General features: G+C 38.9%; 1 protein-coding gene across 1 annotated transcript in view; it reads left to right on the top strand.

Annotated features, from left to right (window-relative positions):
- KANSL1L (KAT8 regulatory NSL complex subunit 1 like) overlaps window positions 1–27552 on the top strand; it is a 60162-nt gene that overhangs the window by 12319 nt on the left and 20291 nt on the right. Inside the window, exons 2-5 of the mRNA XM_019472537.1 lie at window positions 4508–4649; window positions 8412–8609; window positions 11392–11513; window positions 16013–16214. Of these exons, the coding sequence (XP_019328082.1) occupies window positions 4508–4649; window positions 8412–8609; window positions 11392–11513; window positions 16013–16214 (664 nt within the window). The remainder of the gene's footprint in view (window positions 1–4507; window positions 4650–8411; window positions 8610–11391; window positions 11514–16012; window positions 16215–27552) is intronic.

Raw genomic sequence — 27552 nt, 5'->3', positions numbered from 1 at the left:
GTTCCCCTTTGCGCTCAGTTAGGTTGCCTGGTTTTGTTTTTTGGGACAGACTGATCTTAGCTATTGGAAGAACATAAATCTCACCCACAACATAGTGGAGGCACTGGAAATACTTCTCACAGTCCTGTTGCATTCTCTGATGTTGGTTTGGTTACATAAAAGCATGGTTTGTTCTCAATTCTCTTTTCACTTTTGGGAAAGGTGAGAGCGCTGAGGGGTTCATCCATATATTCTGTCCGTAGATCGTGGCTAAAACTTCTTAACTTCTTTCAGTTCAAGCAATAGTACTGACCGTAATAGCAGTTTATTATTTAGTGCTCTTCACTTGCCTCTTGGGTCTCAGCAAAAGCAAGTAGCTTTGATGAAATGCTTATACTGCCTCTGCTGGTGCTGATGATCCCCAGCTGAATTCTTTCCCATACTTTGGGGTGATGCAGTTACAGCCTGCATGTCTGCTTCCTAGTTATATTTTTGGTCATACTTTGACTGTCTGCATTTGTGTCTGTGCTCCTTGTGGCTTGTTTGTTCTTCTGCATTTCTTTGTTTCTTCTCTTGCAAGTTGTGCAGGATTGACCTCCTGCAGTTCAGTCAAACCAAGGGAAATGCAAGCCAGTATCTCACAGGGAAACAAATTTTGCCTTTGCAATTCCAACATGTTTTTCTAGGGAAATTTAAATAAGATGTTTTATTTATACAAAATCAGTATTGCTCTGTTCTCTTTCAATTCTAATAATCCTGGATGAGTGCAGGAGGTCATCTGCAGATTTAGAGTCATTGCAAGACCAGTAAGTTTATATAAGTTTAATATCTCACTGTACTACGGTACTGAACATTAGAAACTTTTGCAAATGTAACGTGGTTTATATTGAGTTGCCAGCAGAAGAACAAATTTGAAATTCCTGTGGAGGATGTATGATGTTAGAGTCGAAAGCACGGAAACCAAGTAAAGATGCTTTGCAAAAGGAGCACACAGGAAGCGGGACAGACAGAAACTTTTTTTTTTCCTTGTCTCATTCCCAACAGAGAACCAGAGCAGGAGCTTCTACTTTAGCACCTGCTCTGACTTCCTCCTTCAGTAACACGCCTGGTTATTTTTGTAACTCTTTGTGGTTCGTTGGTTTTTTTTCTTCTCTGGGTTTGCAGAATTAATGAATTCACTGGTGCCACCTTGAAACAGCTTTCTTTACTGATTGAATGTTATGCTGTACTCTCTAACATCCCAGGAACAGATTTACAGTTGGTGGGTTTGTTTTTTTTTTTTTTTTAATTGCAGTAGTAGGTTATCATTTGTCACTTGAGTGACCATACTACTTTGCATGCAAACAGCTCACTTCAGGAGTGTGAGGATAGCTTATAGCGATTTTATCTTCCTCTGAGGAGTTACAAGGTTTACTAAATTGTTTGTAGAGAAATAGACTGAGAGGCAAAGATGATATAAATAATGCAAGATCAAATAAATGTGAGTGACGGAGATGGGAACAGAATTTAGCAGTGCTCTCACCTCCTGTCCTGTAAATGTGAGCTTGTGCTCACTGCCTTGCCCTGAGCTTCCTGCCCCTTCCCTTGTGGCAGTGCAAAAGTGTGTGTCTGTCTGTCTGCAAGGCATCAAAACTGGGAAAGGGATCTAGACTTAAACTTGGTTCATTCACCCTGCCTCTGAAGTTAAAATTAACCATGAGCAACTCTCTAATCCATGTCACCGTGTAGCTGCCCAAGTGCTTGTGCAGGCACTGGACACGGGGCAGCCTGGGCTGGCAGGGGAGAGAAGCTAAAATTGCTTCCTTTGGCATGAGCTTAAAATATTTGTGCTTAGTTCAATGGAAACTCTTCCTTACAGAGGAGCCTAAGGACATCATTATTACAGTGTAATTAAATCCTGTTAGTTGAATTATATAGTAGACTTTAAAGCCTTAAGAAATACTTGCATAGTAATTTAGAATGAAGCAAAAACATACATCATATATTTAATAGTGAATGCAATTAATTCAAGATTTAATATTGTGTTTAAGAAAAAAACCTGTAAAAACATTTTTGAAAAATAACTTGTAACTTTGCAGAGGATTTTATTTTTATATGTAAGACAGTAATATACAGAGGATATAATTTGTTTGTCTTAAGGTTACAATATTTAACTGTTCTTCTGTTATCTGCTGTGGTTTGATATTGATTATAGATTTCCTTACTGACATGCTGATTTCATACAGTGTATGTGACATAAGACCAGCTCTGGCCCTTTCCATTTTGCTTCTTGTTTCCCAGCTATGTGGGCACTTTTTATTTTTCTCATTTGCTCCCCCTTCTTCCTCAGTCTGTTTGAGGATAGCTCACCTTTCTCCCAAAACTGTTGCATCTAGCTTGGGAGGTTATTCTGTCAGTATGACTTACTTTCTTTCACCTGGGATTTCTTGTTACAATGTCCTTGTTTGTGGGGTTTTGTTGTTTGTTTGTTCATTTGTCTTTTGAGAAAGGAATAGAAATAGGCACCTCAACACTCCTGTTGGGTTTTTCTCTGTTATCCTCTTTATTCCTATTTAACTTTTTTTATTAAAATCATTAACTAAGGGATTTGTTCCAGCTTCATTAAGCAGCTCTTTCTTAGGAGTGGCTTTTTGCCATCCCAGGGTCCCGAGACAAATCCTAACTATTCCAGCCACCACACTTGTGTGAACACGTTATTTAATTGAACTCTTGACTTGGGCCAACTAGGAATTTGGATCCCCCCCTTTCCCCGCAAACTGTATTTTATGACTTCCAGAAGCACAAACGTATAAAAACTGTCAATCCCAGAGAAGTTCTTGGCAAGAAGACCTGGTTAAAGCATAAGTAACCAGGGCTATTTACTGTGTGCTGGTGCTAGTGGGAAAACAAAGAGAAATAAGGGGTTGTCAGAAAAATGGATATTCACAAGATGACTTCATATGCCTTTTTTCCTAGGACAAAATCACTAATAGAATACATAAAATGTAAACAATTTATTATGGTATATATTTATAGAGTTCTTGAGTTTCTTTTTGATGGTAATCCACTTTATTTGCTTGCACGTAGAATCTGGATTTAAACAGGACACTTCAATCTCCTGTCTAATTTCATATGTTCACTTTGTGTAGGAGAGAATTTAAGCTGATTGTAAATTATGTGGGCAGATAATTTATGTTAAAAAGGGGGAAATTATGTATCGTAGAGGTAACCTACAGGGACTGTGTCTATTCTTACTATTTATGATAGCTAAAGTAGACTGAAAGTTCTGAGTTTTTGAGTTATATTATGTTTTATAGTCTTTGCCATGAAAACATTAGGGTTCTCAAATGTGGTGATTCTCTGCTCATGCTCATGTCTAGCATCTTCTGGAGGGTGATGCATTACCTTTCTTTCGTTGTTGAGGTAGTTGACACAAAATTCTGCATGAAACAATTGCACTTGTGTGATGTTCCTATGCCGATTCACTGGCATCTGCTTTTTCTTGTGTCTTTTGTGATACTTCAGTACTCTTCATTGCCTGGGGAACAGAGGATCACGTATTCTGCCTGTGCAAAACTTACCATACAGTGTCCTCCAGGGTTTAGATCCAGTAGTTATCCCAATAACTTGAGTAACAACACTTCTTTTCCCTTAGAAGTTTGATTTTGTTTTTACAGTTCTTTTAAGTTAGCTGTGGCAAACTACTTGACAATTTTAGTGGGGAAAAAAACACCAGTCATTTTCTTTAAATAAACAAACACAATTAATGGTAGGATACTAGTGGAAGTTGCATACTAAAATATTGCATTGTGTTGTCTCTGTTACTTAAACTTACTGGATATTAAGATTATTTGTTGAGTGGTACCGTTATGTCATTCATTTATTTAATATGTAGGTTTGGTAGAGTTTGCTGATACCAGTGATGAATTTAGCATAATAAAGTTAAGCTAATCACAATGTCAAGTACTGGGAGGCATATCTTTTGTGTTACAAAATACACCTATTTGTAAACAGTGGTAAGAGTGACCTAACTATACTACACTGACACAGCTGTATTTATAAAATAGCTTGAATAAAAGAAATCTAAACTACTTAGTTGGTTTTTTGGGCAGTGACTTGATATCTAGCTGATCATTGCTGGATGGTGTTTTATTAGATTCCAATTGCTAGCAAATGATATTTGTGGAAGCTTGTGGGAGGAAGTGTGGTGTAAGAATTCAGATTCTTGCTGGTGGAGTTACTGGAATTCTTTACAAATCTGTAATCTGCATTAACTGATATAGTTTGGTAGTTTCTCCAGCTCTGGGTTTTATAATACAGAACAGAAAACTAGCTTAGCCTGGGAATAGCCGGTGAACATTGATTGTACTGGTTTGGGCAAGTTCTGTAGTTACACAAATAAGCTGATGTGAAACTGGATGGGTATAATCAGATATCTTCTGAAAGCAACTGAGATGCTTGCAACATGAGGCAGAGCAGCTGTCAAAAATGTTCTTGTGCAAATGTGGTTATCTTTATCTTTGGACTAACCAGCATTTTGTCTTCACAGCAGCTATACTTCTGAATGGAAGTGGCTTGCAGACAGAGCTAGAATTGGCAGCCGTTGGACATGGCTTCAAGCCCAGATTTCAGAACTAGAATACAAAATCCAACAACTAACTGACCTTCACAGGCAGATACGTGCCACCAAGGTATTGTCTGTAAGCTCATAAATGGGCTTTTCAAATAATCTTTTGACAGTGTTTCTTGTAATATTTATTTATTTGGTTCCTTGTTGTTGTTGTTGTTTGTTTTGCCCTAGAGTTCTTGTGTCTGCGCAGGCTATCACATACAAAGGTTAATGAGAAAGACATCAGGAGCTAAAAAGTATTGTACCCTAGAGGCATCAGTACAGGACTGGGAGTCGGGAACTCTTACCTTCCTATCTGTGATAGTGACTTTGTTAGTGACTTTCAGGGGCCCAGCACAAGGTACTGCATTTATCACACTAGTTTTTCCCTCTGCAGAAGAGGCAAGATTTGGTTTTCAGGTGGGGTGGTTGGTTATTCATTTTTGTGTTGTGGGGTTTCAGGGTGGGTTTTTTTGTTATTTACAGTGCATGTTTATTCTGAGGATTAGCTAGTTAATGTTTGTACAGCACTTTGAACAGGTCAAGGATTAATTATTACTAAAATTCCAATGTGTGTAACTCATGTACTAGTTTTTGTAAATCGAACTGGCTAGACAGTGGGAAAGTCACATTCCTAAAACATTAATAATCTATCTATCAATTTAATGGTTTTCCCAGGTCATTCTCATGTGCAAGAAGCCAAAAGCTGTGATAATTCTGGTGGTGTGATAGTGAGGGTTTTAGAGGAGGTATCTTTGACTCTCCATTGAGGAGCTTCATGTAGGTTGTCTGATCTATGCTGGGGCCAGATAAGCACAGATGGAGAGGAGCCAGAAGATGCTTTAGACTTTATGTGGCTGAATGTGAGACTTAAAGGGAGTTGAAAAGGAGAGGGAAATCGCCCCAGAGAGTATTTCCCTCTGATCACATAAAGAAAAATTATTCCCTCTTCTCCTTTCACCCTCAAAGCCCTTCTTTTCATATCCAGCTTTGTCTCTCCCGCTCACAACTTTTCCCCAGTCAGGTTTTTCTTTAAAAAATAATTGAAGAGCCTTTGTTTGAGGGTCTGTCCTGCCTCTGTGCCCACGGAATTGAAAGGAGATTTTGTATTTTGGTGAAGGGTGAGAATGCCCATAATTTAGTGTTATCCTAAATACCAGGTATATGCACACTGTTATACCCAAAAGCTATCAGTCTTTAGGGTGGCATAGGTCTCATGAGCCGCAGAACACAGAGAAATAAATAACAGAGAAATGAGAGAAAGAACATTCTTTTAGTCATGCATTTTCTTCACATTAGGTGGTATGTTGGCTTGGAGCCTAGTCATCTTCCTGGTGGAGATCTTTAGTGACATTCATTTGCAGACTTCATGCCCCTTTTACCAGCTGTGATACTCACTATTTTGCATTGTGTCCCATAGTGAAGGTAGACACGTATTTTCTTTGGCTGTGATTTTTTTTTGTATACGTGTTTGTAGTACACCAGTGCAGCAGCTATGGAAGGACACGTGGGCTGATAGAGGAGCTCTTTGTTTTCATTTAGTGGCTGCAGAGTAGTTACACAATATCATTAGAATTTGTATGCTGTGTTTAATGGTTTCAGAGTGTTTTTGGTGTGTTTTGAGTGGAGAAAAAAAAGTGATTTATAGCCAGTGAACGATGATTCCAAGCAAAATGCCGCTCCTCTAACACTATAATGCAATAGGAAGGGAGAGGGTTAATTTGTGGGCAGTTTCCTGCCCTACTACATTGTGTCTTCTCCATCTCTGTGCACACAGAAGTGGCAGCTCTGGGTCTTTGAGAGTCCTTCCATTTAAAAAATGTATATCTGCAAAACAAAACAATTCCATTTAAGGGTGGGGGAGAGGAGGTAGTTCATTGCCAAAACCTACCGGTTACCCTTTTTGGTTACCCTTTTCATACAGTCTGTCAATTTTCTCCTTCCTTTTCTGCTTTCCTCTTTCCGTGCTTGTCAACAGGATTCTGCAACTTAAAATTTGGGGGAGGGGGAGGGAGTGGCCCCCCCTCTTTTCACCACTTTTCCTGTGTGTCTTCCTATTCCTCTGACTTCAGAATTTGTGTTTTAGACTTTTATGGGTTATTTTTTTTGCTCTCTCTGTGGTCATGACCTATGATTCTTTTACTAAAAAGATTTAAAGATTCTAAATTGTAAAAGAGTCTAAAGCTATTGAGCTAGCTTGTCCTTCTGTTGTGGCACATAGAAATTAGTTCTATACTTGAATTTCCTTGAACGTACTGCCTACTTTGTAACTGCTGTTGGTCTACAGATTGTAGTATGATACTGTCTGGATTCGTTTCCATCTGCTGTAAATGGAAAAGCACAGATGATGGGCTACTACCTGTTAATGAATGTCGAAAATCTAGTGTTGACTTGATGGAAACTCAGAATCTCTGTGCCTCTTCTAGGCACTAAAGCAAGTTTTCAAGGACCTACGTTTGTTTTTAGAGAGTATTTTTGTTCTCAGCTTTGAATTTATAACTCAAACAGGGGAATAAGTGAGAGACTCAATGAGAACAGGGCAATTTCACGTTTTCTCCTAGGCTCCTCTTTGAAGTCTCTTTGAGACTTGCTTTCATGTTTTAGGGCAAGTTGCTGCTGAGGCAGGACTTAAGGTGTGAGTAAAACTACAGGATCCTTAATTTTCCATAGCCACAACCTAGGTGAAGTCTGTCTTGCTAAAAGAAATAATATAGGAGTTCCTTGTGTTCACGTGATAACAATCTTCCATTGCTTTTTAGTGGAATATTCTCACTAGAAAGAAAAATTTGAGGTAGTGTAATTGAATGGTCCCATTCTTTCAATATCTGCTTGATATTTGAGTAACAGTCAGTACTTAAAAGCAAGCAAGTTCTTTCCCTTTCTCTTTGGAAAAAGCCTGCAGAGGTTTGATAGCCTTTTCTGAGTATTAAATTTATTTGCTCAAGATAATGACAAATTAAGGGACTACTTGAGGAACTGTTTTTGACTGTTACAAAGTTATTTTTGCTTATTACTTTGTTTAACATTTTAAGTTGTTACAACAAATCAACTGAGATGTTACCTAGGATTGTATTTGACACTTTTATTTTTCTAATCTGTCATGAGGAAAACACAATGGGGGTATTCTTTTCCTAGTTCCGTTTATGAAACTCTGTTATTTCCCTACCATATAAAGTTATGACATTCTAGACGATAGACCATGTCTGATACCACATTTGTGCAGATTGTCTTGAAAAGCAATGAGATTGCTAGAATATTTGGGATCGTTACCTCTGTAATTATGAAACTCTAAAAATGCTCACCTTAAGAAAAATCAATTATTAAATTGTAAAAGGCTTTTGTTTTGAATTGTATCCATCTCTGCTACATAAAAAATAACAACCTTGATGTTTTGCTTAGAACATGGATAGGAATAAGAAAAATAGAGCACTTCAAAATGCCTACATGAAATTTATTGGCTGCAAAGACTATAACCAACTTCAAACCAAAGGGCGGTTGTTTCTTAGAGAAAGACCTCTTCTTAAATCAGCGGGAAAATGATCATATAACTGCTCTAATAAGTATGAATTTCTGATTTGAATTTTGGCACAGATGTTTAAGTAGTCGTATAACACTAGAGTGATTGCTGTTATAAGGAGTAGCATAATTGGTGCAGCTTTTCATTAATGAAAATACCTACTATTTCTGTATTTTAGCTGTTAAGTGTATTTAAAATGTAGTTTAAGTGCTCCAAAGAGATGCTGGGAGGATTTAAGGGGGATGTGCCAGGTTTGACTGCCCCTTAAAAATTATTTAGGAGGGTTAATCCGTTGTCAACCAACTGTGTTCAATTGCTGTTGTCTAGGGGATGGTGATCTTAGAAGAATTCCCATTTCCAAAAGACATTTTGAAGAAGCAAATACAATTGACAGACCAAGAAGCTTTATTAAACGCCACAGGGAATTCGCAAGCTGCCGTTGAGAGACAGGATTCTTTGCCGGAGCATGACTTTGAAATGTCACCCAGCAGTCCTACCCTGCTTTTACGAAACATAGAAAAACAGGTAAAGTAAAATAAGAACTGAATGGTCAATGAAGCCAACTTCAGAAATAGGGCAGGTTCCCTGGTGATGGCTTCCAAAAAGGAAGATATTTCACAGCCCCGAGAGCGGGTGCTGATGAATTGAAGGGCTTAAATAACTACATCGTACACCAAGTTTACAAATTAACCTTTTATTTCTGACGTGTCTGTGTTACCGCTTTTTTTCCATCAAAGCGGCCACATAACCACTTCTAATAGCTATCCACAAACCTGCCTCTCCTTTATAGTTAGGTTCAATGTGGAGTTGCCATAGATTGTTTCAGGAAATACTTACATGAGATGAAAGAGTACAGCTGAAGATGGAGGTATGTTGCACTTGAAACAAAAAAAAAAAAGCCCCAACACAATATAATTGTTGGTCTGCCTTTTCAAGCATCATAGGACTCCAGTTAGGAGCTGAGGAATTCCAGGTACTTAACAGGCATAGCGTAGGCGTAGCTGTGAGCGGAGTTTCGGTTCATGGTGTTCAAAACAGTCATTTCCAAGGTTAATTCCAGGAAATACGATACAGACTCCAGCAGGGTTTTCTTTTGCTAGAAAGTACATAAAGAATGTGGTAGGATCACATTGCTGAAGGAGATACAGGAAATTTGTTTTCAAGATAAATTCATGCAGGTAGCGTAAAGCAAACCTGACAAAGGCAGTATGGTGCATTAATATGTTGCTCTGCTGCTGTACATAAATTCTTGGTCATACACACATTTTTTAAATGGGGTAAAAGTAGCTTTAGGTACTAAAGCCTGTTCCTGAATCTCTGTGCCAATTTTTCTTATTTGATAGTCATACTTTCCTGTTCTTAAAATGCTTCCCCTGTTTGATAGATCTTATCCGCAACAGACAGGAGTGAGGAAGCAATGAAACAGGAAATTTATGTGTGCAGTGCTGGCAATTGCACAAGGTAAACCAAAGAGCATTTTTAGAATGTGGTGAATGTCCCCTATTTAAGTGATTACTTGGAGAATTAAATGCACTTTTCAGTAAGACATTTGACAGTTAAAGTAATAGTAGCGTGTTTCCTGGTCCCTAAGTAGCTACAAACAGAGGTCCAAGAACTTTGATGATATGAAAATTACTTGGAAGTAAAGGTGTTCTTCATTTAACACATCTCACAGATTACATCAGATTTCTTCCCTTTACACCACGAAAAGCTTTGAGGTTTGATTTGCTTTTTGACTATCAGTTCTGTAAATCAACCTTAACTCTGAAGGTCTGAGTTTCTTCTTGTTCAGTGTCAGGCGTAGTGATGCTGTAGGCTGAAGTACATCCACAGATATTCCCACAGAATTCTTCAGTCCTATGTTAAAGTATTTCTTTGTTAAAAATAAATAATTTTACTTGTGAACAAAAGAAATTCATCAAGAATACAAAGTGACTGAGCCTGGCAATTTTTATTATTACTGTTTTCAAGTCCTTTTCATAGCTATGCAATGTTTTAAAAACATATATGTTTTTCCTTGTGTTTTGGGAGTCTGCTGTTGTTTTGGTGCTTTTATATTCAGTAGAGACTTTGCTCCTTACAGATTGAATTCTGTTGAGATTTTTAAATCAATCTGCTAAATATTTTACTGGCATCTTGTTTGCTTTGTCCAGACCTTTTATAATTGACTTGCTATTTCTGTGCTTTAATATCCATCCCTGAATATTTTATTCTGACATGAAATTTTTACCTGACTGTATCACTTAAACATTAACAGGAAAGACGTGAGTTGTAATAAAATGGGAAATAATTTTTTTCTGCCTCTTTCTGCATAAATGGTAGTGCCTCAAAACGTAAAGCAAACTTCCTGCGTAATCTTCAGCAATTCTTGTTTTAAGCAATCTTAGTCCTGAATGAAAATCCTACAAAATAATTTAAAAGTTTAAAAAAAACTGTATGCCATTTCAGATACATTTCATTTATTTAGTGTGCAGCACACAGTTTCCTCTAAGAAAACTATGTTTGTTGTCAGAATAGCCTTTAAGGTTTGACATTTAAAACAAAAAAATCATTGTGAAACATTATCTGGAGTCAGCCCACAATTCATTGCTTTATAAAGGGTAATTATTAGTCTTAACAAATTAGCTACATTTGTTTTGGGGCAGTTCTGAAAGTGCAGGTTTTGGTGGGGTGTGCACTTCTTGTTGCTATTTTTGAGGATACCAGAAGATTTTTAGCCATTCTGTCTGTAGTTACAATAGTCCTCATGTAGTTACACTTCCTTTTGTAAAAACACTTTTGTCAAACTACAGTGAGCACTGAAGAGGATTCTTTTAACAAGAAAAATACTTCGAGTGAACAAAATATACAATGAGTAGACAGCAGACCTTTTTTTTCCCCTGGTGAAATGCTTGTTGAATGGCCAGTTAGCAGCTCTGGGCTGCTAACAGCTGTTGTAACATCAGCTGTGAATTATTCTGGTTTCTCTTACCTTTTTAAAAACCTCTGTTTAAAATACTAAAATCACTAATGTGTAATCACTTCTTACTCAAATGTATAAACGATGTCCTTGGCTGGTTGTTCAGGGTTGTGTTGGTTTTATGTGTTTGTTTTGTTGTTTTTGGGTTTTTTTGTATAGTTGAACATAATTGTGAAAGAAAAAAGATGCCACTCTTGATTATTCACAAGAAAACACTAAATTTGATTATTCCATGATGTACGCAATTGGAATCCTAAGTAGGAAAACAATAAAAAAACCAGGACCTTTGAGCTGTTGAGTCTGTATAAAAGACTGACTACCTTTTTTTTTTTTTTTTTTTTCCCCCAGAGTGCGCAACTGAGTGAAATCATCAGCAGCCTAATTGCTCCACTCAATCTGTCTCCAGCTTCTTCATCTCTTTCATCCAAGACCTGTAGGCACAGACAGCTGGTCAATGGCATCTCCTTCAGGTAGGTGATAGTACGGTAGCATTTTTTTTTAAAATAACTTTTGGTAAAGTTATGTAGATGGAACTGATAATCATTACGGTAGTAAATCAGGAAAAGAGAGCTGCTTTCTGCAAGCTTCAAGAGAAGTCAAGTCTTGCTTGTAAGGCTGAAAGTAGTAGGGTTTTGTATTGTTCTTAAAGACATCATAAAATTATGCAGTCAATGTAAGTACATTTAAGTACTGGGAAGATGAATATATCTGTGAAGTAGTGAAAGGATACGGTAAATAACACAACTTCTGAAATTTCAGACTGACATTCTGTAACCATGAATGCAACTTTATTTCTGAAAAAGCGACGAACTAGACTTTACTAGATTAGTAGAATACTTAAGCAATGTTACTTGTGCCTCAGCATGGGTCAATGTTAGTTTTTTGTGGCAGCTTCTTTAATTTTAAGCACATCAGTCTTCAATATAGCACCAAATTTATCTTTGCCAGCTACTTTTTCAGGAATTTAGAGATAATATTTTTCCATTTGTGGTCTCTTGTTCTGGATGGATATACCTTCCAGGATGACTGTAGCAGCTCAAAATTAATATTGTAGAAAAATGTTTCTCAGTACTACTCCTCCATATTTCTTAGTAATTCCATCTTTTATTCAAAGATTTTAAAATATAGTACAGGCTGTAATCAGTATTAGTCTCATAACAGCATTAAGGTAATTGACTACAGTCCTGTCTTACAAAAGAGCTAGGTATGTAGGATAGTTCTCCTGAGATACTGGTAATGTGATTTTTGAGGATGGAGGGATTGCTGTTATTCATGGGTCTTCGTTAAGATCAGGTGGATGAAGAAAGTGTTCCCTACTAGAGCTGGGGGGTTTATGGCAGTCTCTGCAATAGAACGTAATTCCCTGGCTCCGGGCTCCAAGAAGAGCTGGCCACACCATCTGTTTCAGCAGCTTTGCTGCAGAGGCTGTAGCCTCCCACAAACAGATTATAATGAGCAGCTTGGATGGGCAGCTTCTTTAACTGCTGTGTGTTCCAAAGTGGTTATGTGACTGTGCCCTAAATTTAAGGATGAAGGGGTCCTGTCACGTAGCATTCATGCTCCTGACGTGTCAGTTGTTTACAAATAATGTAGGGGAAAATCAGAAGATTCCTCTGTGTTTTGGAATAAAAATACCACTGAAATAGGTGTTGCTAATAGAGATGGGTATGTGGAAGACGAGAGTAATTTAGGCTGTTAGAAGGCTGTGTCTTGAATCTGTGACTTTTTCACGAAACAGATGAGGAAGGGCTCTTGCTTTTAAAAAAGTTTTTGGGAGTGTATGAAGTTGACTTCATGATGAGGGACTCTAATGATGTAACTTCAAACCACTTCTCTTCTGACTTATCAGACACTGTCCAAAATCAGTCCTCTTTCCATTTTATGAGCAACACAGTTGTTTGCTCACAGAGCACTCTCTCTAAGGCTGGTTGTTTTCTACTCGTGACCTAGAAAAGCCCAAAGAATAATGGGAAGACTTTGAAGATTTTCTCAGTGCTGTAGCTCTAAACTGGAGTTGGTGAGTTAGGTGTTGGAAGGGTATCTGAGAGACTTGAGACCTTTCTAGATGTCATCTTAAAAATCAGTTAAATAGTTAATTTTAATTTTTTGCTTCTTGTGAAGTGTTTTGAAATCTGCAAATAAATACTGTTCATTAAAGATGGTAATTAAGCACTATATAGAGTGGTTATCATGAGAATCCTTCAGGGAAATTCACTGCCTCCTACTTCTTGGTTTTTCGAGTGTGTTTCAGTTTTTTGTTGTACTTTGTTATTGTAGTAGTTTTGTGTGCAATTGAGACAGTTATATACGTAGATGAGGCGCTTAGGGACATGGTTTAGTGGGCATGGTGGTGTTGGGTTGACGGTTGGACTCGGTGATCTTAGAGGTCTTTTCCAACCTCAATGATTCTATGATTCTATGATTCTATACAGTTAACTTCATTTCTTGGCTGCTTCTCCCCTCACTCTTTCTGGAGCTCACTCTGACTGTATTAAGTACTTGAAAAAGTAGAAATCAAAATCAAATGGAAAGTAAGGTGATTTTTTTGTTTTTGAAGAGGAAAAAAAAAAGGGATGATAACAATTTTTACTTAAGTAAATTCTAGAAAGTAGTTGCAGGCTCTTGATGTGAAAGATACAATAGTCTATGTTTAAAGTAGGTCTAAGCGTGAGGTGCTTTGAGGTTGGTAATCATGGGGTTGCAGTACGGTTAGTTACTTGGGCTATACCCAGTGGAAGTGGTGGTGCATGTACCGTTCCCAGTTGATGAAATGTGGGTAACCTTGAATTGCCATTTGTCAAGGTCTAATTTCATTAGTGGCTTCCTTTTTCTGTGTAGCTTTTCTTTGCTCAGTTGAATCTAGATGCCAAGATTAGCTAGATGCATTGAAGGTAAATGTTCATAGAAGCAGTTCCCTAAGCTAGTGATAACCACTTTTTTATCAGGAGAGAGGAATGAAGAAGTTCATTACTTCGGTACAAATAGTGTCTGTCTGATGGCTTGCTGTGCATGTGTGTATCTGTGAGTAAGGTCTCTGCTCTTTAGCTAGGCTACAGTGCAAGAAAGGCCAACCTATGAGCTTTGAAATGAGTGTTTCAGCAAATTTGTGAATTTTACATCTGGTGATGGTTCATCTCCGCTCTTCTGTAGAATCACAGTTTGAAATACACCTGACCTAACATCAAAATAAATGAGTAACTCAAACCTTGACTGGGAAGCCTATTTACACAAGTGGCAGGAAAACCATACTGCTGTGTACTGGAGCTCTAAGCCACAGAGCTAAAATCTCTGCTTCATCTGAAAACGGAGCTGTGCATTACTGCAAGGCACAAGAGGGTAAATAGGGCAGCTGGCAGAGGCTGAAGAGAGATTGTCAAAGACCAGGGCAAACCACCAGAACAAAGGCGGGAATCACAGAAGTTGAAGAGCCAGACAGGAGCTTTTTGTTCTAATTTACCTGTCCAAGTTGTCTTTCATGTAAAAGGGAGGTATGTGGAAGTCTAGAAGTTGGGCTTGGCACCATCTGACTTCGAGGCAGATAATTACAGAGAAAATGTTTTTGAGAATTCAGAGAGAGTATTTTAAGAAAATTTTTGCGTGGACTTTAAACGTTGTCTTTCTTTCTCAAGCCTTAAAAATTTGGTGTTAGCATTAAGAATGTCGTGCTTGAGTATTTTGAGGCTTTTTGTTGGCACTTACTAATATGTTCCTTTAAATACATTGTATCATCCCTCTTAATTAGCACATTTTTTTTCATAGAGTCTGTGTTGCTTATTGGGATTGTTCTGATGTGTCAGAAGGACAGCTCAAATTTGTGCCCATAAGGCTTTATTACCACGCCAGCACAGCATGGGATGGTGTTTAATCACACTTTCATAACAAGCACTTCTATTTAGTAAAATGTACTGTTAGAAGAACACTACATGTCAAAAAAGATTGATAAATGGCCTTGTAATAAATTCATTTTCACGTTTTATTGTGTGTTGTAACTTTGCTAATAAGGCCCTGTGTTGTCACATAACTTTTGTGATTGCATACTGTATTACTAAGGACACGAGTACAGCAAGTGTGCATGTAGGTAAGGTTGTGGAGGGATGATGCTATAACACTGAGGGGGATTTGAAAGGGATAGACTTGGGGAAATGCAGGTAAGATTGAGATTTAATGTTAAAATGAAGTTTTCCATGTGTCCATGTAGACCCTGTCACACTGTGACTGGAGCTGAGCTTGCATTCTTCCAAATCATCTGGGTCTAACCAGCTTCTAGGTCTTAAAGACAGACAAACAGACTAGGCTTTCCCTCCTCCCCAAGAGCTTCCCCCAGGCTGGGCTTGGGCTCTTTTGGAGAGCTCTATTGGCACGTCCCTGGAAATGAAGTTTAATGGCCTTGTGTTAGTTAAACTAAGTGTGCAGAGTTCCTAATTTTGATACAAATGCTTCACAGTGAGTTGCAACCCCTACGCTGAATGGACTCTGGTTTGTAAAGCTTTACTTAAGTTTCAGTTCTTGAGCAAAACTAGAAAAACTCAAAAGTAGTAGGGCAGGACTCTAGGTCTCCTTTGTGTTAGCATGACTGCTGTCTTGAATGGAATGTAAGTTTGTAGGGAAATATTGATTGTAACTTAAAACTCAGGTGTTAGAAGTGTTAGAAAGAGAGTTCTTGAATTTGGAAAACCCAAAAACCATTACATGCTTTTGAGGGCTTAACTTCATTTTGACATTTGTTTCCGTGAGCAGAAAAGTGAACAAGAACGATAAACTTCCTTTTGTGACTTAACATACAATTACTCAAAAAGCAAACAAAGCATATACATGGTTTCCTGAAACGGTTTGCTGAAACATTTTAGTGTTTATAAAATTCTCTTAGAATTAGATAGCTAATACTAATCGGTGTATGAAATCTTGGTCTGTGCATGTGGAGCATATTTAACTTTTTGTATTTCCTCCTCCATTAATCATGAAATTGCAGAGCTTCAGACAACAGGGAGGTATCCTCTTCGAGCAGCTGGTTGCTTGATCATCAGCACATCAAGAAAAGAAGAAGAGACAGGACAAGACTAAGATCTCTCTCCGTGGCTAATGTGAGCACATCTGCCCGAACAAGGCCACTTCATAGTTTCCAGAAGAGGAAACTCTACAGAATGCATGGCGCCTGTTACTGGAATCAGCAGGTAGGCCATCACCTCTCTCTTCAGGAGACAAAACCAAAAAGTCCAGCTGCTAGAGTCTGCATGTGTCTTGTCTGGTATGTCAGAAGAATAGTGCATGCTGTGCTGGTTATTTGTTACATTCAGGGAGCATATAGCATATGTGGCAGGAGTACTAGCTGTGTCAGCAGGAGCTCAGGGTTAATGAGTTGAACGTAAAAATTAAAGATTGCTCAGAATCCTGCATATCAAATGAGTTTGTTGTATGGCTATTTTTAAAGCCTTTGTACAGTCTAAGAGACAACTCAAGAGCTTCCTTGGGAGGCTTGACTGCTGAGGAAACATGCTACAGTGTAAATCAGCTGCCTGCTTGTTTTCAGAATATTTGTTTTAGCTACAAGAAAGTTTACACAGCTGGTGGCACATTATTTTCTCGGAAATTAAATTGCAATATCTTAATCTTGTTTCCGTTTTTGCTGTTCCTGATTAGTTATATTGCCTTTTTCATGACACTTTATGAATGCTTTAAAACTCTTAAAATTTTCTGTATTACAAAGGAATTAATATTTTAAAATGGAAAAAAAAACCATCGCCTGTTGTGCAGGGCAAGGCATATCTGTTCACGTCTGATATTAATGGCATATTGCTGGTAAGAATATATAATGAGTTTAGCTGTGGTGCTTAAAGCAACAGCCTAATTTGGGAGCAGAGATGGTATGAACTCATTCGTTAGAGCAGTGTTAATCCCAAGCGGTTTTAATTTCTTGATCTTTCTTTGCCTTTTAAAAGTATGTTATATTGAGAGAAATCTCCATGTCTCCTTGGCTAACTGTCTAGGATTTACTAAGCGTACCAGTGGTCTGGGGAGAAATTTCCCCTGCAAGGATGTTGTGTGTAAGTGTGCTGATTCAGCATCCTCTGCAAAATTGCAAAAGCGTCCTAGTTTTAGCAAGGTATTTTATTGAAAAAACTGTCCGGTTTCTTATTAGCTTGACTTCCCAGCTTCCTGGCAGCGGGGCTTAAAGACTTGGCAGCCTGCCTGGAGGATTGATGGTGGGGGACAGGGGTGGAGGGTTACAGTTTGGGAGCTCTACCTCCTAGACACTTAGGCTTTTCATCTTCTTTGCATTAACCAAGGAGACTGTTGCTGACTTGGGCTTCCTTGTTTCCCATTCAGTCCAATCTGTGCCCTGATAAAAAGGTTGGAGGCCTCATTCCCTGACTGATGCCTCCAATACCACAAGTGCTTCTTGCAGCTGTGGAGATTGCTCCTCAGTAAGAGACTCCAGGACTTCCCCTTCCTTCTACTTAAACATGAGGCATTTCCACTCCAGATGCAACTTCCAAATAACAGGCTCCTCTAGAAGCCTGCATCTTGCAGGCTCAGGTATCTCATATTTCTACGAGCGCTGGCTATGTCTCTTGTCTTTTGAAAACTGGGCCAGAGTTAGTGCAGTTCAGAGAATAACAGTAGGAGCTTGTGAACAGAAACTTCATTTCTGCAGCCTGGCAGCAGGAGTTCAAAGCAGAGTTTACATTTTTATCTTCAACCAGCCATAGAGCTGAGCTGCTTTGCATGCTCAATAGTTTACCTTGACTTGTAGACCAGAAAGATAAATTTGTAGTTTACCTTTGATTGTAGACTGCAATCAAAAAGTGCATTTTTTAAGTTGCTAGTTAAGGCTCCAGTTGGAGCTGGTGCAGCTGTGTGTCTGCTCCATGCTCTTGACATTTTTAGTGCTTGGTTACCATATACTAACCCAGCTCCAGTGTCTCTGTACCGAAAGTGCAGAGATGTCCCAAAGACAGTGTGGTAAAAACCCCTGTAGGGAATACTGTTTATGCTTACTGCAGCTCTTGGCTCAAAAACCTGTGTTAAGACTCTGCTTTCTAATGTCCTCTCCATGGGGAAGTTAACCAAGAGGCCATGTGGAGAACTGCATCATATGCTACAGATAGATTCTGCTCATGTTCCTGGAGAAAATAAGAGGTGGTGGCAGCAATCAAGCTGTCAGCTTCAGACTTCATGTAAGTGCCAAAGTCAAAGTTTTCAAAATTAAGGTAAAGCAGTGAACAAAGCCTCTTACACAGTGTTGGTTAAAACCAGAATATCAGGGATCCTGCTGGGAAAGTAAGTGATAAAGTTGGACTGGACATTTCCAGCACGTTCTGACAATCAAACCTTAAATGGGTATCAAGTCTCTCAATTAAGAGCCATCATCAGTGTATCATTTCATTCAAGAAATCTTATTCTAACAGGCCCTGTCACTTCCTTAGTCCTGCACTTGCTACACTTGGTGACCCAGCTGTTGATAAGATTGCTTAACCTGTAATGGAAGAACACTGGCTATCAGCCCAGGCTGACTCCTGGATTAGGCAGATCTCTAAGGGTAAGGATGCAAAATGGGGGATAGCCTCTGGGATTGATACCTAGTTTTGTTTAAAAATGCGTTTATATTCCCAATAGTAATCCAGCAAATTTCCTCTGGCCTTTCATAGAAAAAGGAGTTACTTCTTAGCAGCATGGAAAATAGTTGGATTTTTAATATAATGTTACTGTGCCATCTCTAGCAAGTGCTTCTCCCATATTTCTTCATAATTACATAGCCCCTGGTACCATGGTCTGTGAGGACCCCCATTTCTTTAAGGTCACTGGCCTGAGAGCAAGCTGGAGCTAGGGAAGACTTGCTGCCACCTCCCTGCAGCAGATGTGGAGTTAACAGAGACCAGCTTGCCAAGGTCTGAGGAGAAGATTGAATCTTCTGAACATCGCAGCTCCTGCGCCAGCTTCCTCATGGTGCCCGGTTCAAGCAGCCAGCGAGTGAGCACCTGGCAGTGCTGATGGGCGATGCTGCGCTGCAGAGTAATCTAAGCAGACGATGACTAAAGAATTCTGACCAGAGAATCACAGCAAAATGCAGGCTTCCCATGTGTAGGAGATTAAGAAATGCTCGGATAACTTTGAGGAATTTGGGTTTTTTGGGATGACTGGAATGCGCACATTCCTTTGTGCATGGAATGGCATTCAGAGTGTTGTCCTTCACATCTCTTCAGATTCTTTTGGGAAGCTTATCCCCCCCTTTGCCCCCAACATCCATGTTAGGAAAAGCAAAGTATGAAACTGTGAACTGCTATCCCATCTGTCAGTTCATAAGGTCGCTGGGAAGACAGCCACATTTTCTCTCTTCTCTACTGCCATGCCACATACATTTACAATGCTGTCAAAAGTTTGAGTATTCAGTGACCTAGTAGCCTCCCAGTGCCTGTTGAGAGATGCCCTGTATTGTCCTCTGCTTTGCTGTATTTCTTTTCTGAAGAGAAGTACACCTTCCCCTTCTCTGGTATTTAAATAATGGTTACACAGAGTAGTGTCTAAAAGAAAACATAGAACTCTATGAAACTCTAGAAGACCTGCCAGATCTACAAGATAGTTAGACTGCAGTGGGGATAAATAAAACAGGATGCAGGGTGTTTGGTTTATCTGTCACCATCCAATATCCTCAGGAACTTGAAACATCCTTTGGGGCCAAATCCACTTGTCCCCTAATTCAGAATGACTAAGTACCACAGATGATCTGTGAGTCATCTTTTGGCCGTGGAATCTGTTTTGTATCTTTCTTCTTTCATTGTCTAAATAGCTTGGTAAGAGCTTAGGCCATTTCTTGATTGTGAGTCAGTGCACAAGCCACTCAAAATAATCCACATGCACAATAAACCCTGGGATTGCAGTCTGTGCTTCAGTCTAGAGGACGTGATTGTAGTGGTGCATTTCTTCAGCGTGATTTTTGAATGAATATTAAAACTTGTATGCAGGATAGCACAAAGGAGTAGACTGCAGGCATGGTCTAGTAGGAGGACATGTGCTCGTGGGCAGGGTTGGAAGTCTGAGAGTGCTTCATTCAAAACGCTGGATCTGCCGCTCGTTTGCATTGATAGAGCTGGCAACTCAAACAACCTCTGGGTCATTGTCTTCTCCTATAAAATGCACATAATGTAGTTTTAACACTAAGAAAGAAGGCAAAGAGTATCAAAACATTAAAACCAAGAAAGTCTGTAAGTAGCAGATTGGTGTCAGGACTTTAAGACATGAGCTCCAATTGAATCATTTCCCAGTGGTTGTTGCATTTATAACTGCTTCCCCCCAACCCTAATTCTCCAAAGTCTAATGCCTGGGTGCTCCTGCAAATGCTTTTCCTACAATGAGGACCTATAGTATCTCTGGCTATTTTTTACCTAAACTTGAAGGAACTGAATTATGGGTGAGAGATCAAAAGTTCAATTAAGTTTGTTTAAAAGCAGACAAGTGGTGTTACCAGTCAGATACTCTGAGAGAGGTCTTTGCTTAGCTGACATGTCCTGATGTTTTCTTTTCTAGTATTTTATCTGTGTGGCTTGTTGCAGGTTTTTTTAGTAACAAGGAATTTGTTTTGGTGGTACATTTTGTTAGTTTCTCTTTTAACATCCTAACTAATGACATTAGTTTCACTTCTTTTTGTCAAGTCATGCTTCAACAAGAGATGTCATTGAGGCAAGGTAGTGTTTTAATCTATTAAAACCTTATACAGCTATTAATAAAGGTAAGAGGCAATAGAGGAGCGAGATCTGAGTACTATAAATTTTGGTCCTATCCATTTCTTTGCAGGGTTGTAGAGCACAGTGGGGTTTTTTAACCTGAAAATTCTCATTGTATTTGTATCTCCACCTGCTGGAGGAAGAGGTGGTTGTGTGGACTGAGGCACATGGAGAAGACTAGAATTCAAATTTGCAAAGGTGCCAACACCCTGAAAGTTGGGAATTGAGGTGCAAAAGCTTACATTTTAGATACCACAAGCAAACAATTGGTATAATGTTGCTAGCTCTTGTACTTGAGTATTGCCACATTTTTTTCCTCTTCAGACTCAAATGCAAGTTAAGTGAGAGCAGAAGAATATCTGCTTTCATTTAGTGGTTTAAAAAAAAAAAAAAAAAAAAAAAAGGGAAAAAAGAAAAGCGAGTGCTTCTTCAGAAGGCTCTGAAACAGACGGGAACAAAGTATTTAAATTCTAGGGTTTGGGTTTCTTATTTTAATCTAGTTCTCATGCCAGTGCTATGATTTTTGTGTCCTGCTGCTTTCCCAGTGCATGCTTAAGGGCCCATGATACTTTTTGTCGATGTCACTTGATAAATACATATGGGTCTTTCACCAAGTCTTGTTAATTTTCAGTTTTTAGGGAAAAGTATATAGATATACTTTTATAATTTGTATTATACCCAGCATGCAGAGCCTTTATTTGACTTGCTAAATGTCTGCTATCTGCAAGTGGTCTGTAGCTAGGAGGAAAGGAGAATAAGTGACAGGGTGAAGGGGGTGTGTGCAGTCAAGGTGCTTAATCAGAATATTGCATATAGTGTAGAAGTTGTACGCTGTTTTCTGCCAGGTGATATGTTTGTCTAGGGACAAATATTTTAACACCTGCTTCCTAGAATACAATCCCATTTCCTCTACCATATTGTTCCGTGGAGTGGTTTATTTGTGTTTAAGGAGATACAGGTGAATTCTTTGTGACTGTTACCAATTACGGCTTTCTCTAGCTCCCTTGGTCTGTAAATATAAAGAAACAGCACTGTCTACAGCAGTAACTATCAAGCATATTATTCAGTAGCCAGCTAGAAGTTTTGCCTTTCACATAGTGAAGTAGTCATTTCCCCTTAGTTGCACTGAGAGGAGTCTACTGGTTGTCATCCCACTCCTTCGTATCCCTAGATATTGGCTCTGCCACCTGCTTCTGCATAGCTTCCTGGCATTGCTGACTTCTAAAAAGCTATGAATACAGGGAACGTTGTTGTGTTGCCAAGTCTCCTGCAAACTGGTTTCAAGAAGAGAATGCATCCTGCTTCAATGAAAATGGTGCAGTATCTCTGTGGATATGTCAGTCTTCTGATCTGGGGAGGAGAACCCCTTGGTTATGGTTTACCAAGTTTGTAAGTGAAAATAATAGTTGATAAAATTACTATTTTAACACTGGAAGTTAAAAAATAAGGTCTTCTATTAGTTAAAAATCAGCAAAACTTGAATGGGAACAAAAGAAGTATTCTATGCATTCAGCTATTCTGAGTGTGTGACAAGACTGTTGTCTACTGGGGAGGAAAGAAGGGAGAACATCTTTAGCTTTGCGATACGGTGATACTGCCAGTGGAACTAAATCCATCCTTTGTGAGGTTTATGGCAAGCCAGTCAGCCCGTGAATTCTTCTTTTCCAGAATGAAAAACCTGAAGTGTGCTTTTCACAGTCCTGCACCTTTAGCTTATTATGACATTTCTGTAGTGTTTTATTGATCGCATCTACGCTGAATTTCTACATGGCATTTTTGAAAAGATGTCCCTGGGGGTTAACGTGTCTTTCCTTCTTTTGCTTTAACTGGTCAAAGGTTAAGCACTAACCTTGATTTTTGAATTGATTTGCTAGTTGAACAAAAGGTCTTTGTTTCAGGATGTGAGGACGGCATACGTTTCCCACAGAGCAGGTGAAAGTCCATCTCCCATTGGCTTATAACAGGATTAAAGAAACTAAACTCTATGTATACTTATGAGAGGTGGGTGGTCTCCAAGAGCAGTAGAAGCTACCATTCCTTTTATGACACTGACCAAAAATCTGAATTTGAGACAAGCTGGATGCTGAGTAAGTTGTTGTTAGTGTTTTATGAAAGTCTCAGTTCTGTTCATGGAAAAACTGGTCTCTGCCACAGGATCTGCCACTTTATCCTTATTGACAGCTTCAGAGGGGCCAGAGGCAGACGAATTAATTTACATCCCAGGGCAGCTTGCTTCGCTGTACCTGACCTGAGTACAGATTGCAGGCTAGTGCATGGGAAAGGTCCATCCATTTGACATCTATAGAAACTTCATCCGGAAGGAAGGGTCTGTCAAGTAGTACGTATCGTCAGCACCATCTGTTATGCACCTTCCCATGTAGGGATGTCTTAGATGCTATGCCCACCTTCTCCTCCACTACCTCTTGATAAGAGAGAAGGTCTTTGGGGCTTTCAGATTAACCTTCCACTATCCATGTGTTGTATGTTTCCTAAAAGCACTCGGCAGTGAAGTCCTGCTTAGGGAACTCCTAATGTTTAGCTTGTGAAATAAGATGTTTCATTGAACTATATGTTCTTCCAGAAGGGCATAGCTCTGCTCAGAGCAGATTGTTGTGTATAGAAGAGGGAGGCCATGGGGAAGTGGGCTGGCCTTTAAGGCAGATGCTAAAGCACAGAAGCAAGCAGGTAACATGGTGCTCTGCTCGTTTGAGCTGTACATAGTGCTTCTGGAGGATTAAAAGTTATCAGTGTGTTTGGTGTTCAAAGAGGAGGCATCAGCAACCCACATGGTGGTTCTCTTGGATCCCACAATTCAGTCTCTGCAATTTAGTTGGCTACTCATTTACTGAAGAACAGCTTTTAATATTGAGGGGGATATCTCTTCTTTGATATTGCTGAAAAGTTCCGAGTGCGTGTGTGTGTAGGGAGAATAAATGCTTTTTCCTTGCCTTTTTGGGGCTTATAAGAGTAATCAGAAGCAGACATGACAGGTATTCAGCAGAGTGTATCTGAGCTAACTTAATTAACTTACTGGATTCATACACATTGGTGTAATTGAACTGTGGCTCTCTGTACTGTTACACTTAGGCATGTTTCCAAAAATGGTAGGAATTTTAGTGATCAGTAGCTGAAGCCATGAAGCGAGTATTCACATCAGAATTTTTAACTGGGAGCACAAAACATTTTTCTTTTCAATTATGGCACGCTTCATAGACTCAAAACTTTTTTTCTCTGCAGAAGGATGGTTGGCCGGTACTGTTCAGCCTTCTCACCCTTCTAAACAGAGGCAGGAGCCAGTCATGCTTTGTCTAATGCATCAATTTATCACAAGCAAGTGCAAGAATTGTTTTGAATATCAAAATAAATTGCTTACTAGACTTTCTGTGACCCAGTAAAACAGAACTGAGGAGAAAAAAATTCCAAGAAGATTAAAATTCATAATACTCTAGAAAATTAGATTCTGTTGGTGACACCATTTCTTACGAAGTTTAAAACAGAGCTGCTATTTTAGTTGAAGATTTAAAGCTTGCACACTTCTGATTTCCTCTTAAATACAGTGTATTTTCTTTTCCTTAATTGAATCAATTTAATGTAATGTTATTCTTCATATCTACTTAAGCTCAGGAAGCATGAGGTTTTGTATTTCAGTAATGAAGAAAAATGTTCCAGGAGATGTATGAGGTATAGTATAGCAGGGGGAAGATTGATAAGAGTTTAGTAATCTCTCTTGCTTTCTGAAGGGTTGGCATTGTAGTCAGGCTTGCTGTAGAGGCCTCTCTTCTAACAGCTGTATGCCTTGATTTTCATGAAACCACTTGTCATTGCTGTGGCTGAATGGTTTTATTTGTGGGGTCGTGTCCAGATGACTTTTGGTGGATTTTTTTGTTGTTGTGTTACAAAATCAATAATTAACTGCTGGAAAAGCCAGTTGAGTTGTAGACTCTGTTCTGTACTGAATTGGAAGGGGGGAGAGCTTAGTTTTCCAATAAACAGTTCTTCAGTTTTGTTTCGGTAAGGTTGAAGCACTTTCTTTGAGCAACGCGCTTTCATTCCAGAATGAAGGGCTTCAGAAATTTTTTCATCAAGAGTTGATTAAATCGACATTCCTGACAAACATCATGATTTCACTAATTCAGCATTTTCCAGTGGAAAACTATTCCATCAGAAATTTAAACCAGATCTAGTAGCTAGGAACACAGACACCGCCAGATTTTTTTTAGCTTTTTTCTAGTAGCTTCACAAGCATTTAAATAAAATTACTCCTGCTTCTATGTAAGTCCTTATTTTCTTTTGAATTACAAACTGACTTAATGAAAGATTTAATTATTTAGGTGTTGATGCCAGAGCATTCAAGGAAATAACGCACAAATTCAGGCATAAAGCTTTGTAACTCCCACCACGGACAAGATGAGGAAAAGAATTTGGCATTTACCAATGTTGGCAATTGGATTTTAATACTGTTTCAAAATAGATCGAGATTGTGGAGGTTATTTGACCATGTATGCATGTTTTTGAGCAGGCTTAGCTTTAAGCTATATTCTATATGTGTTTGGGGCTAAAGTGAATTAAAGCAAGAAAAAGCGAGTCAGCACTAAAGGACTGGGTGTCTGTATGTTTTGGTCTTATCTATATATTTTCTAAGTAATTTTACTGATTAGTGTTTGGGGATTTCTTTTTAAACAATGAGAGATTTCTCGTTTACTGTAATATGGATTCATTTCTGGAAAAAAAAAAAATGCAAGCAGAGCGGGTACAGTGGCAGCTTAAATAGTGGAGATGAAGGAAATTAGTTCATTTCTAAAAAACAAATATCAAGAGGAAATGCACTTTTGTGCATTTTTGAAAAGCAAGCCCTTATTGCATCAAAGGTAGAGCAGCTACCTAAAAGCTCTTTAAGCTTTAGTTTAATGGTCCATATAATGGGAAACATTAAATTTGCTTTAGCATTTATCCCTCTAGTGTTTCCAAACACAGGTCCCAGTTCTGCCAACACTTCATGGATGTTTAAAGTTTAACTGATGAAGAGTCCCATATATCTGTCACAGGAAAATAACAGAATATTGATTTGGAGGAGCCCTGGGCTAGAAAAGAATTCTTTCCAAATTAAGTTGAAAGTACTTCTGCATACACCTGTGTATGGAGATCAAGGTGGATTTAGGACTGTTAATGTTTTCCTGGGGAAAAAAAAAAGTGAAATACAACAGCGCCCACCACCACTACCACAGGGTCTCCTCTGCTCCAGCATCATAACATGCTTACTTGATTTTAATAGTTCCGGCAATACAATACCAGCATAGGGAATTTGTCAATTGAGAAGAAGGGAAGAGATGGAAAGCGGAACTTTTTAATGGGGTATTTTCTGCCTTAGTGTGGATTGTGAATACTGATGCCACCTGACAGAAGAACTGATTTCAGTAAGTCGAGGGCGATTTTATGTGGTGGACATAATCACTGCATCACTAACAGATGAGTGACACTGCTAGAATACAGCCTGGAATATTTCAGACAGGAGGAAACAGCAGAAAGAGATTTCTTGGGTTCAGAAAGTAGAAGTACTAAAAATACAAGTAATGTTCCTTTGATCGTCTTGCCTCTGATGCAACTGCTAGATGGTTTCCTTTCATTCCATAAAAAGTCATAAGAAAATCAAGACGACCGCTGTTATATTCATTCTTACAGGGTTTTTTATGTTGAAATCCTTTTCCAGGAGATGATAAATGTGGCAGTTTGCACAGCGTTAGGCTGAGAACCTCAAATTACCCCAGTGCCCCCCTTCCCTCCCTTACTTTAGAGGATTCTGCAGCATTTGGCAGAGTATCAAAAACCAATGAAAGCCCTTAAAAATGTCAGTACCTTTGGGGTTGCTAGTGCTAGTATCTAGTAAGGCTGAAAGTGATATAAACAGCACTATTTCCCTGCAGTGTTTTTGTAGCTTATTCTGAAGCACAGACGACTGTTGACTGCTGCCCCGTAGTATCGCATCATGTTCAATTCTTTCCTTCTGTCTTTCAGAGCTCAGTATATTGCCTGCACTCCTGCTGCTTATTCCTGCCCGTTTTCACCCTGCCTTTTGCCCTAGTGTCCTGCTACCTCACACCTACCAGTTCTGTGCGATCAATCATTTTACCTTCCATACTTTAACAAGCCTTGCAAATAAGCAGCTAAATTAATCTTTCTTCGCAGCTGTCCTCTTTCTAGTAATTCCTCTTACTACCTATTAATCAATCCTCAATGCATCCCTCTCCATATTTATTGTTTTGTATCTTCTTTCATTTGTGCTGCTTATCTGATATTAAATTATAACAAGGTAAGGACTTTGCCCGCTTGCTTTGTGTAAGTACATGGTGTGCTCAAAATGTTTAATATTGTGTCTTGCATTAAAATGTGTAAGCTCAAACTGTCTAGAAATACTGATACTAAGAATCTTACTAAGACTAAGGTGACAAATGGAGGGAGACCCCTGTATTTATTCTGGTGTTAGTTTTGTTTGTGCATCTATATCATGCCTATTGTGCTGGAATGGGATTTTAAGGGGTGTTTGTTTGTCATAGGATATATCAGAATAATGATTGGAAACAGTTACATTTTCTCTGGAAACTTTGACAACTGTTTCCTGGCCCTAATTGAAGGGTATTTTTGTATTCTTTGTATTGTGCACCATAGTCCATGATAAGTGGGCAAGTCATATTTAGACTATCTGAAGCTTGTAGGAATTTTTTTCCCCTTCTCATATTGAAGAGTTTCACTCAGAATCCCCCCCCCTTTCTGGTGTCTAATTTGAAGGAATTGA

Source organism: Aptenodytes forsteri, unplaced genomic scaffold (assembly GCF_000699145.1).
Source record: "Aptenodytes forsteri isolate BGI_AS27 unplaced genomic scaffold, ASM69914v1 Scaffold340, whole genome shotgun sequence".
NCBI classification, from domain to species: Eukaryota; Metazoa; Chordata; class Aves; order Sphenisciformes; family Spheniscidae; genus Aptenodytes; species Aptenodytes forsteri.
This window is presented reverse-complemented; position numbering and strand designations above follow the sequence as displayed.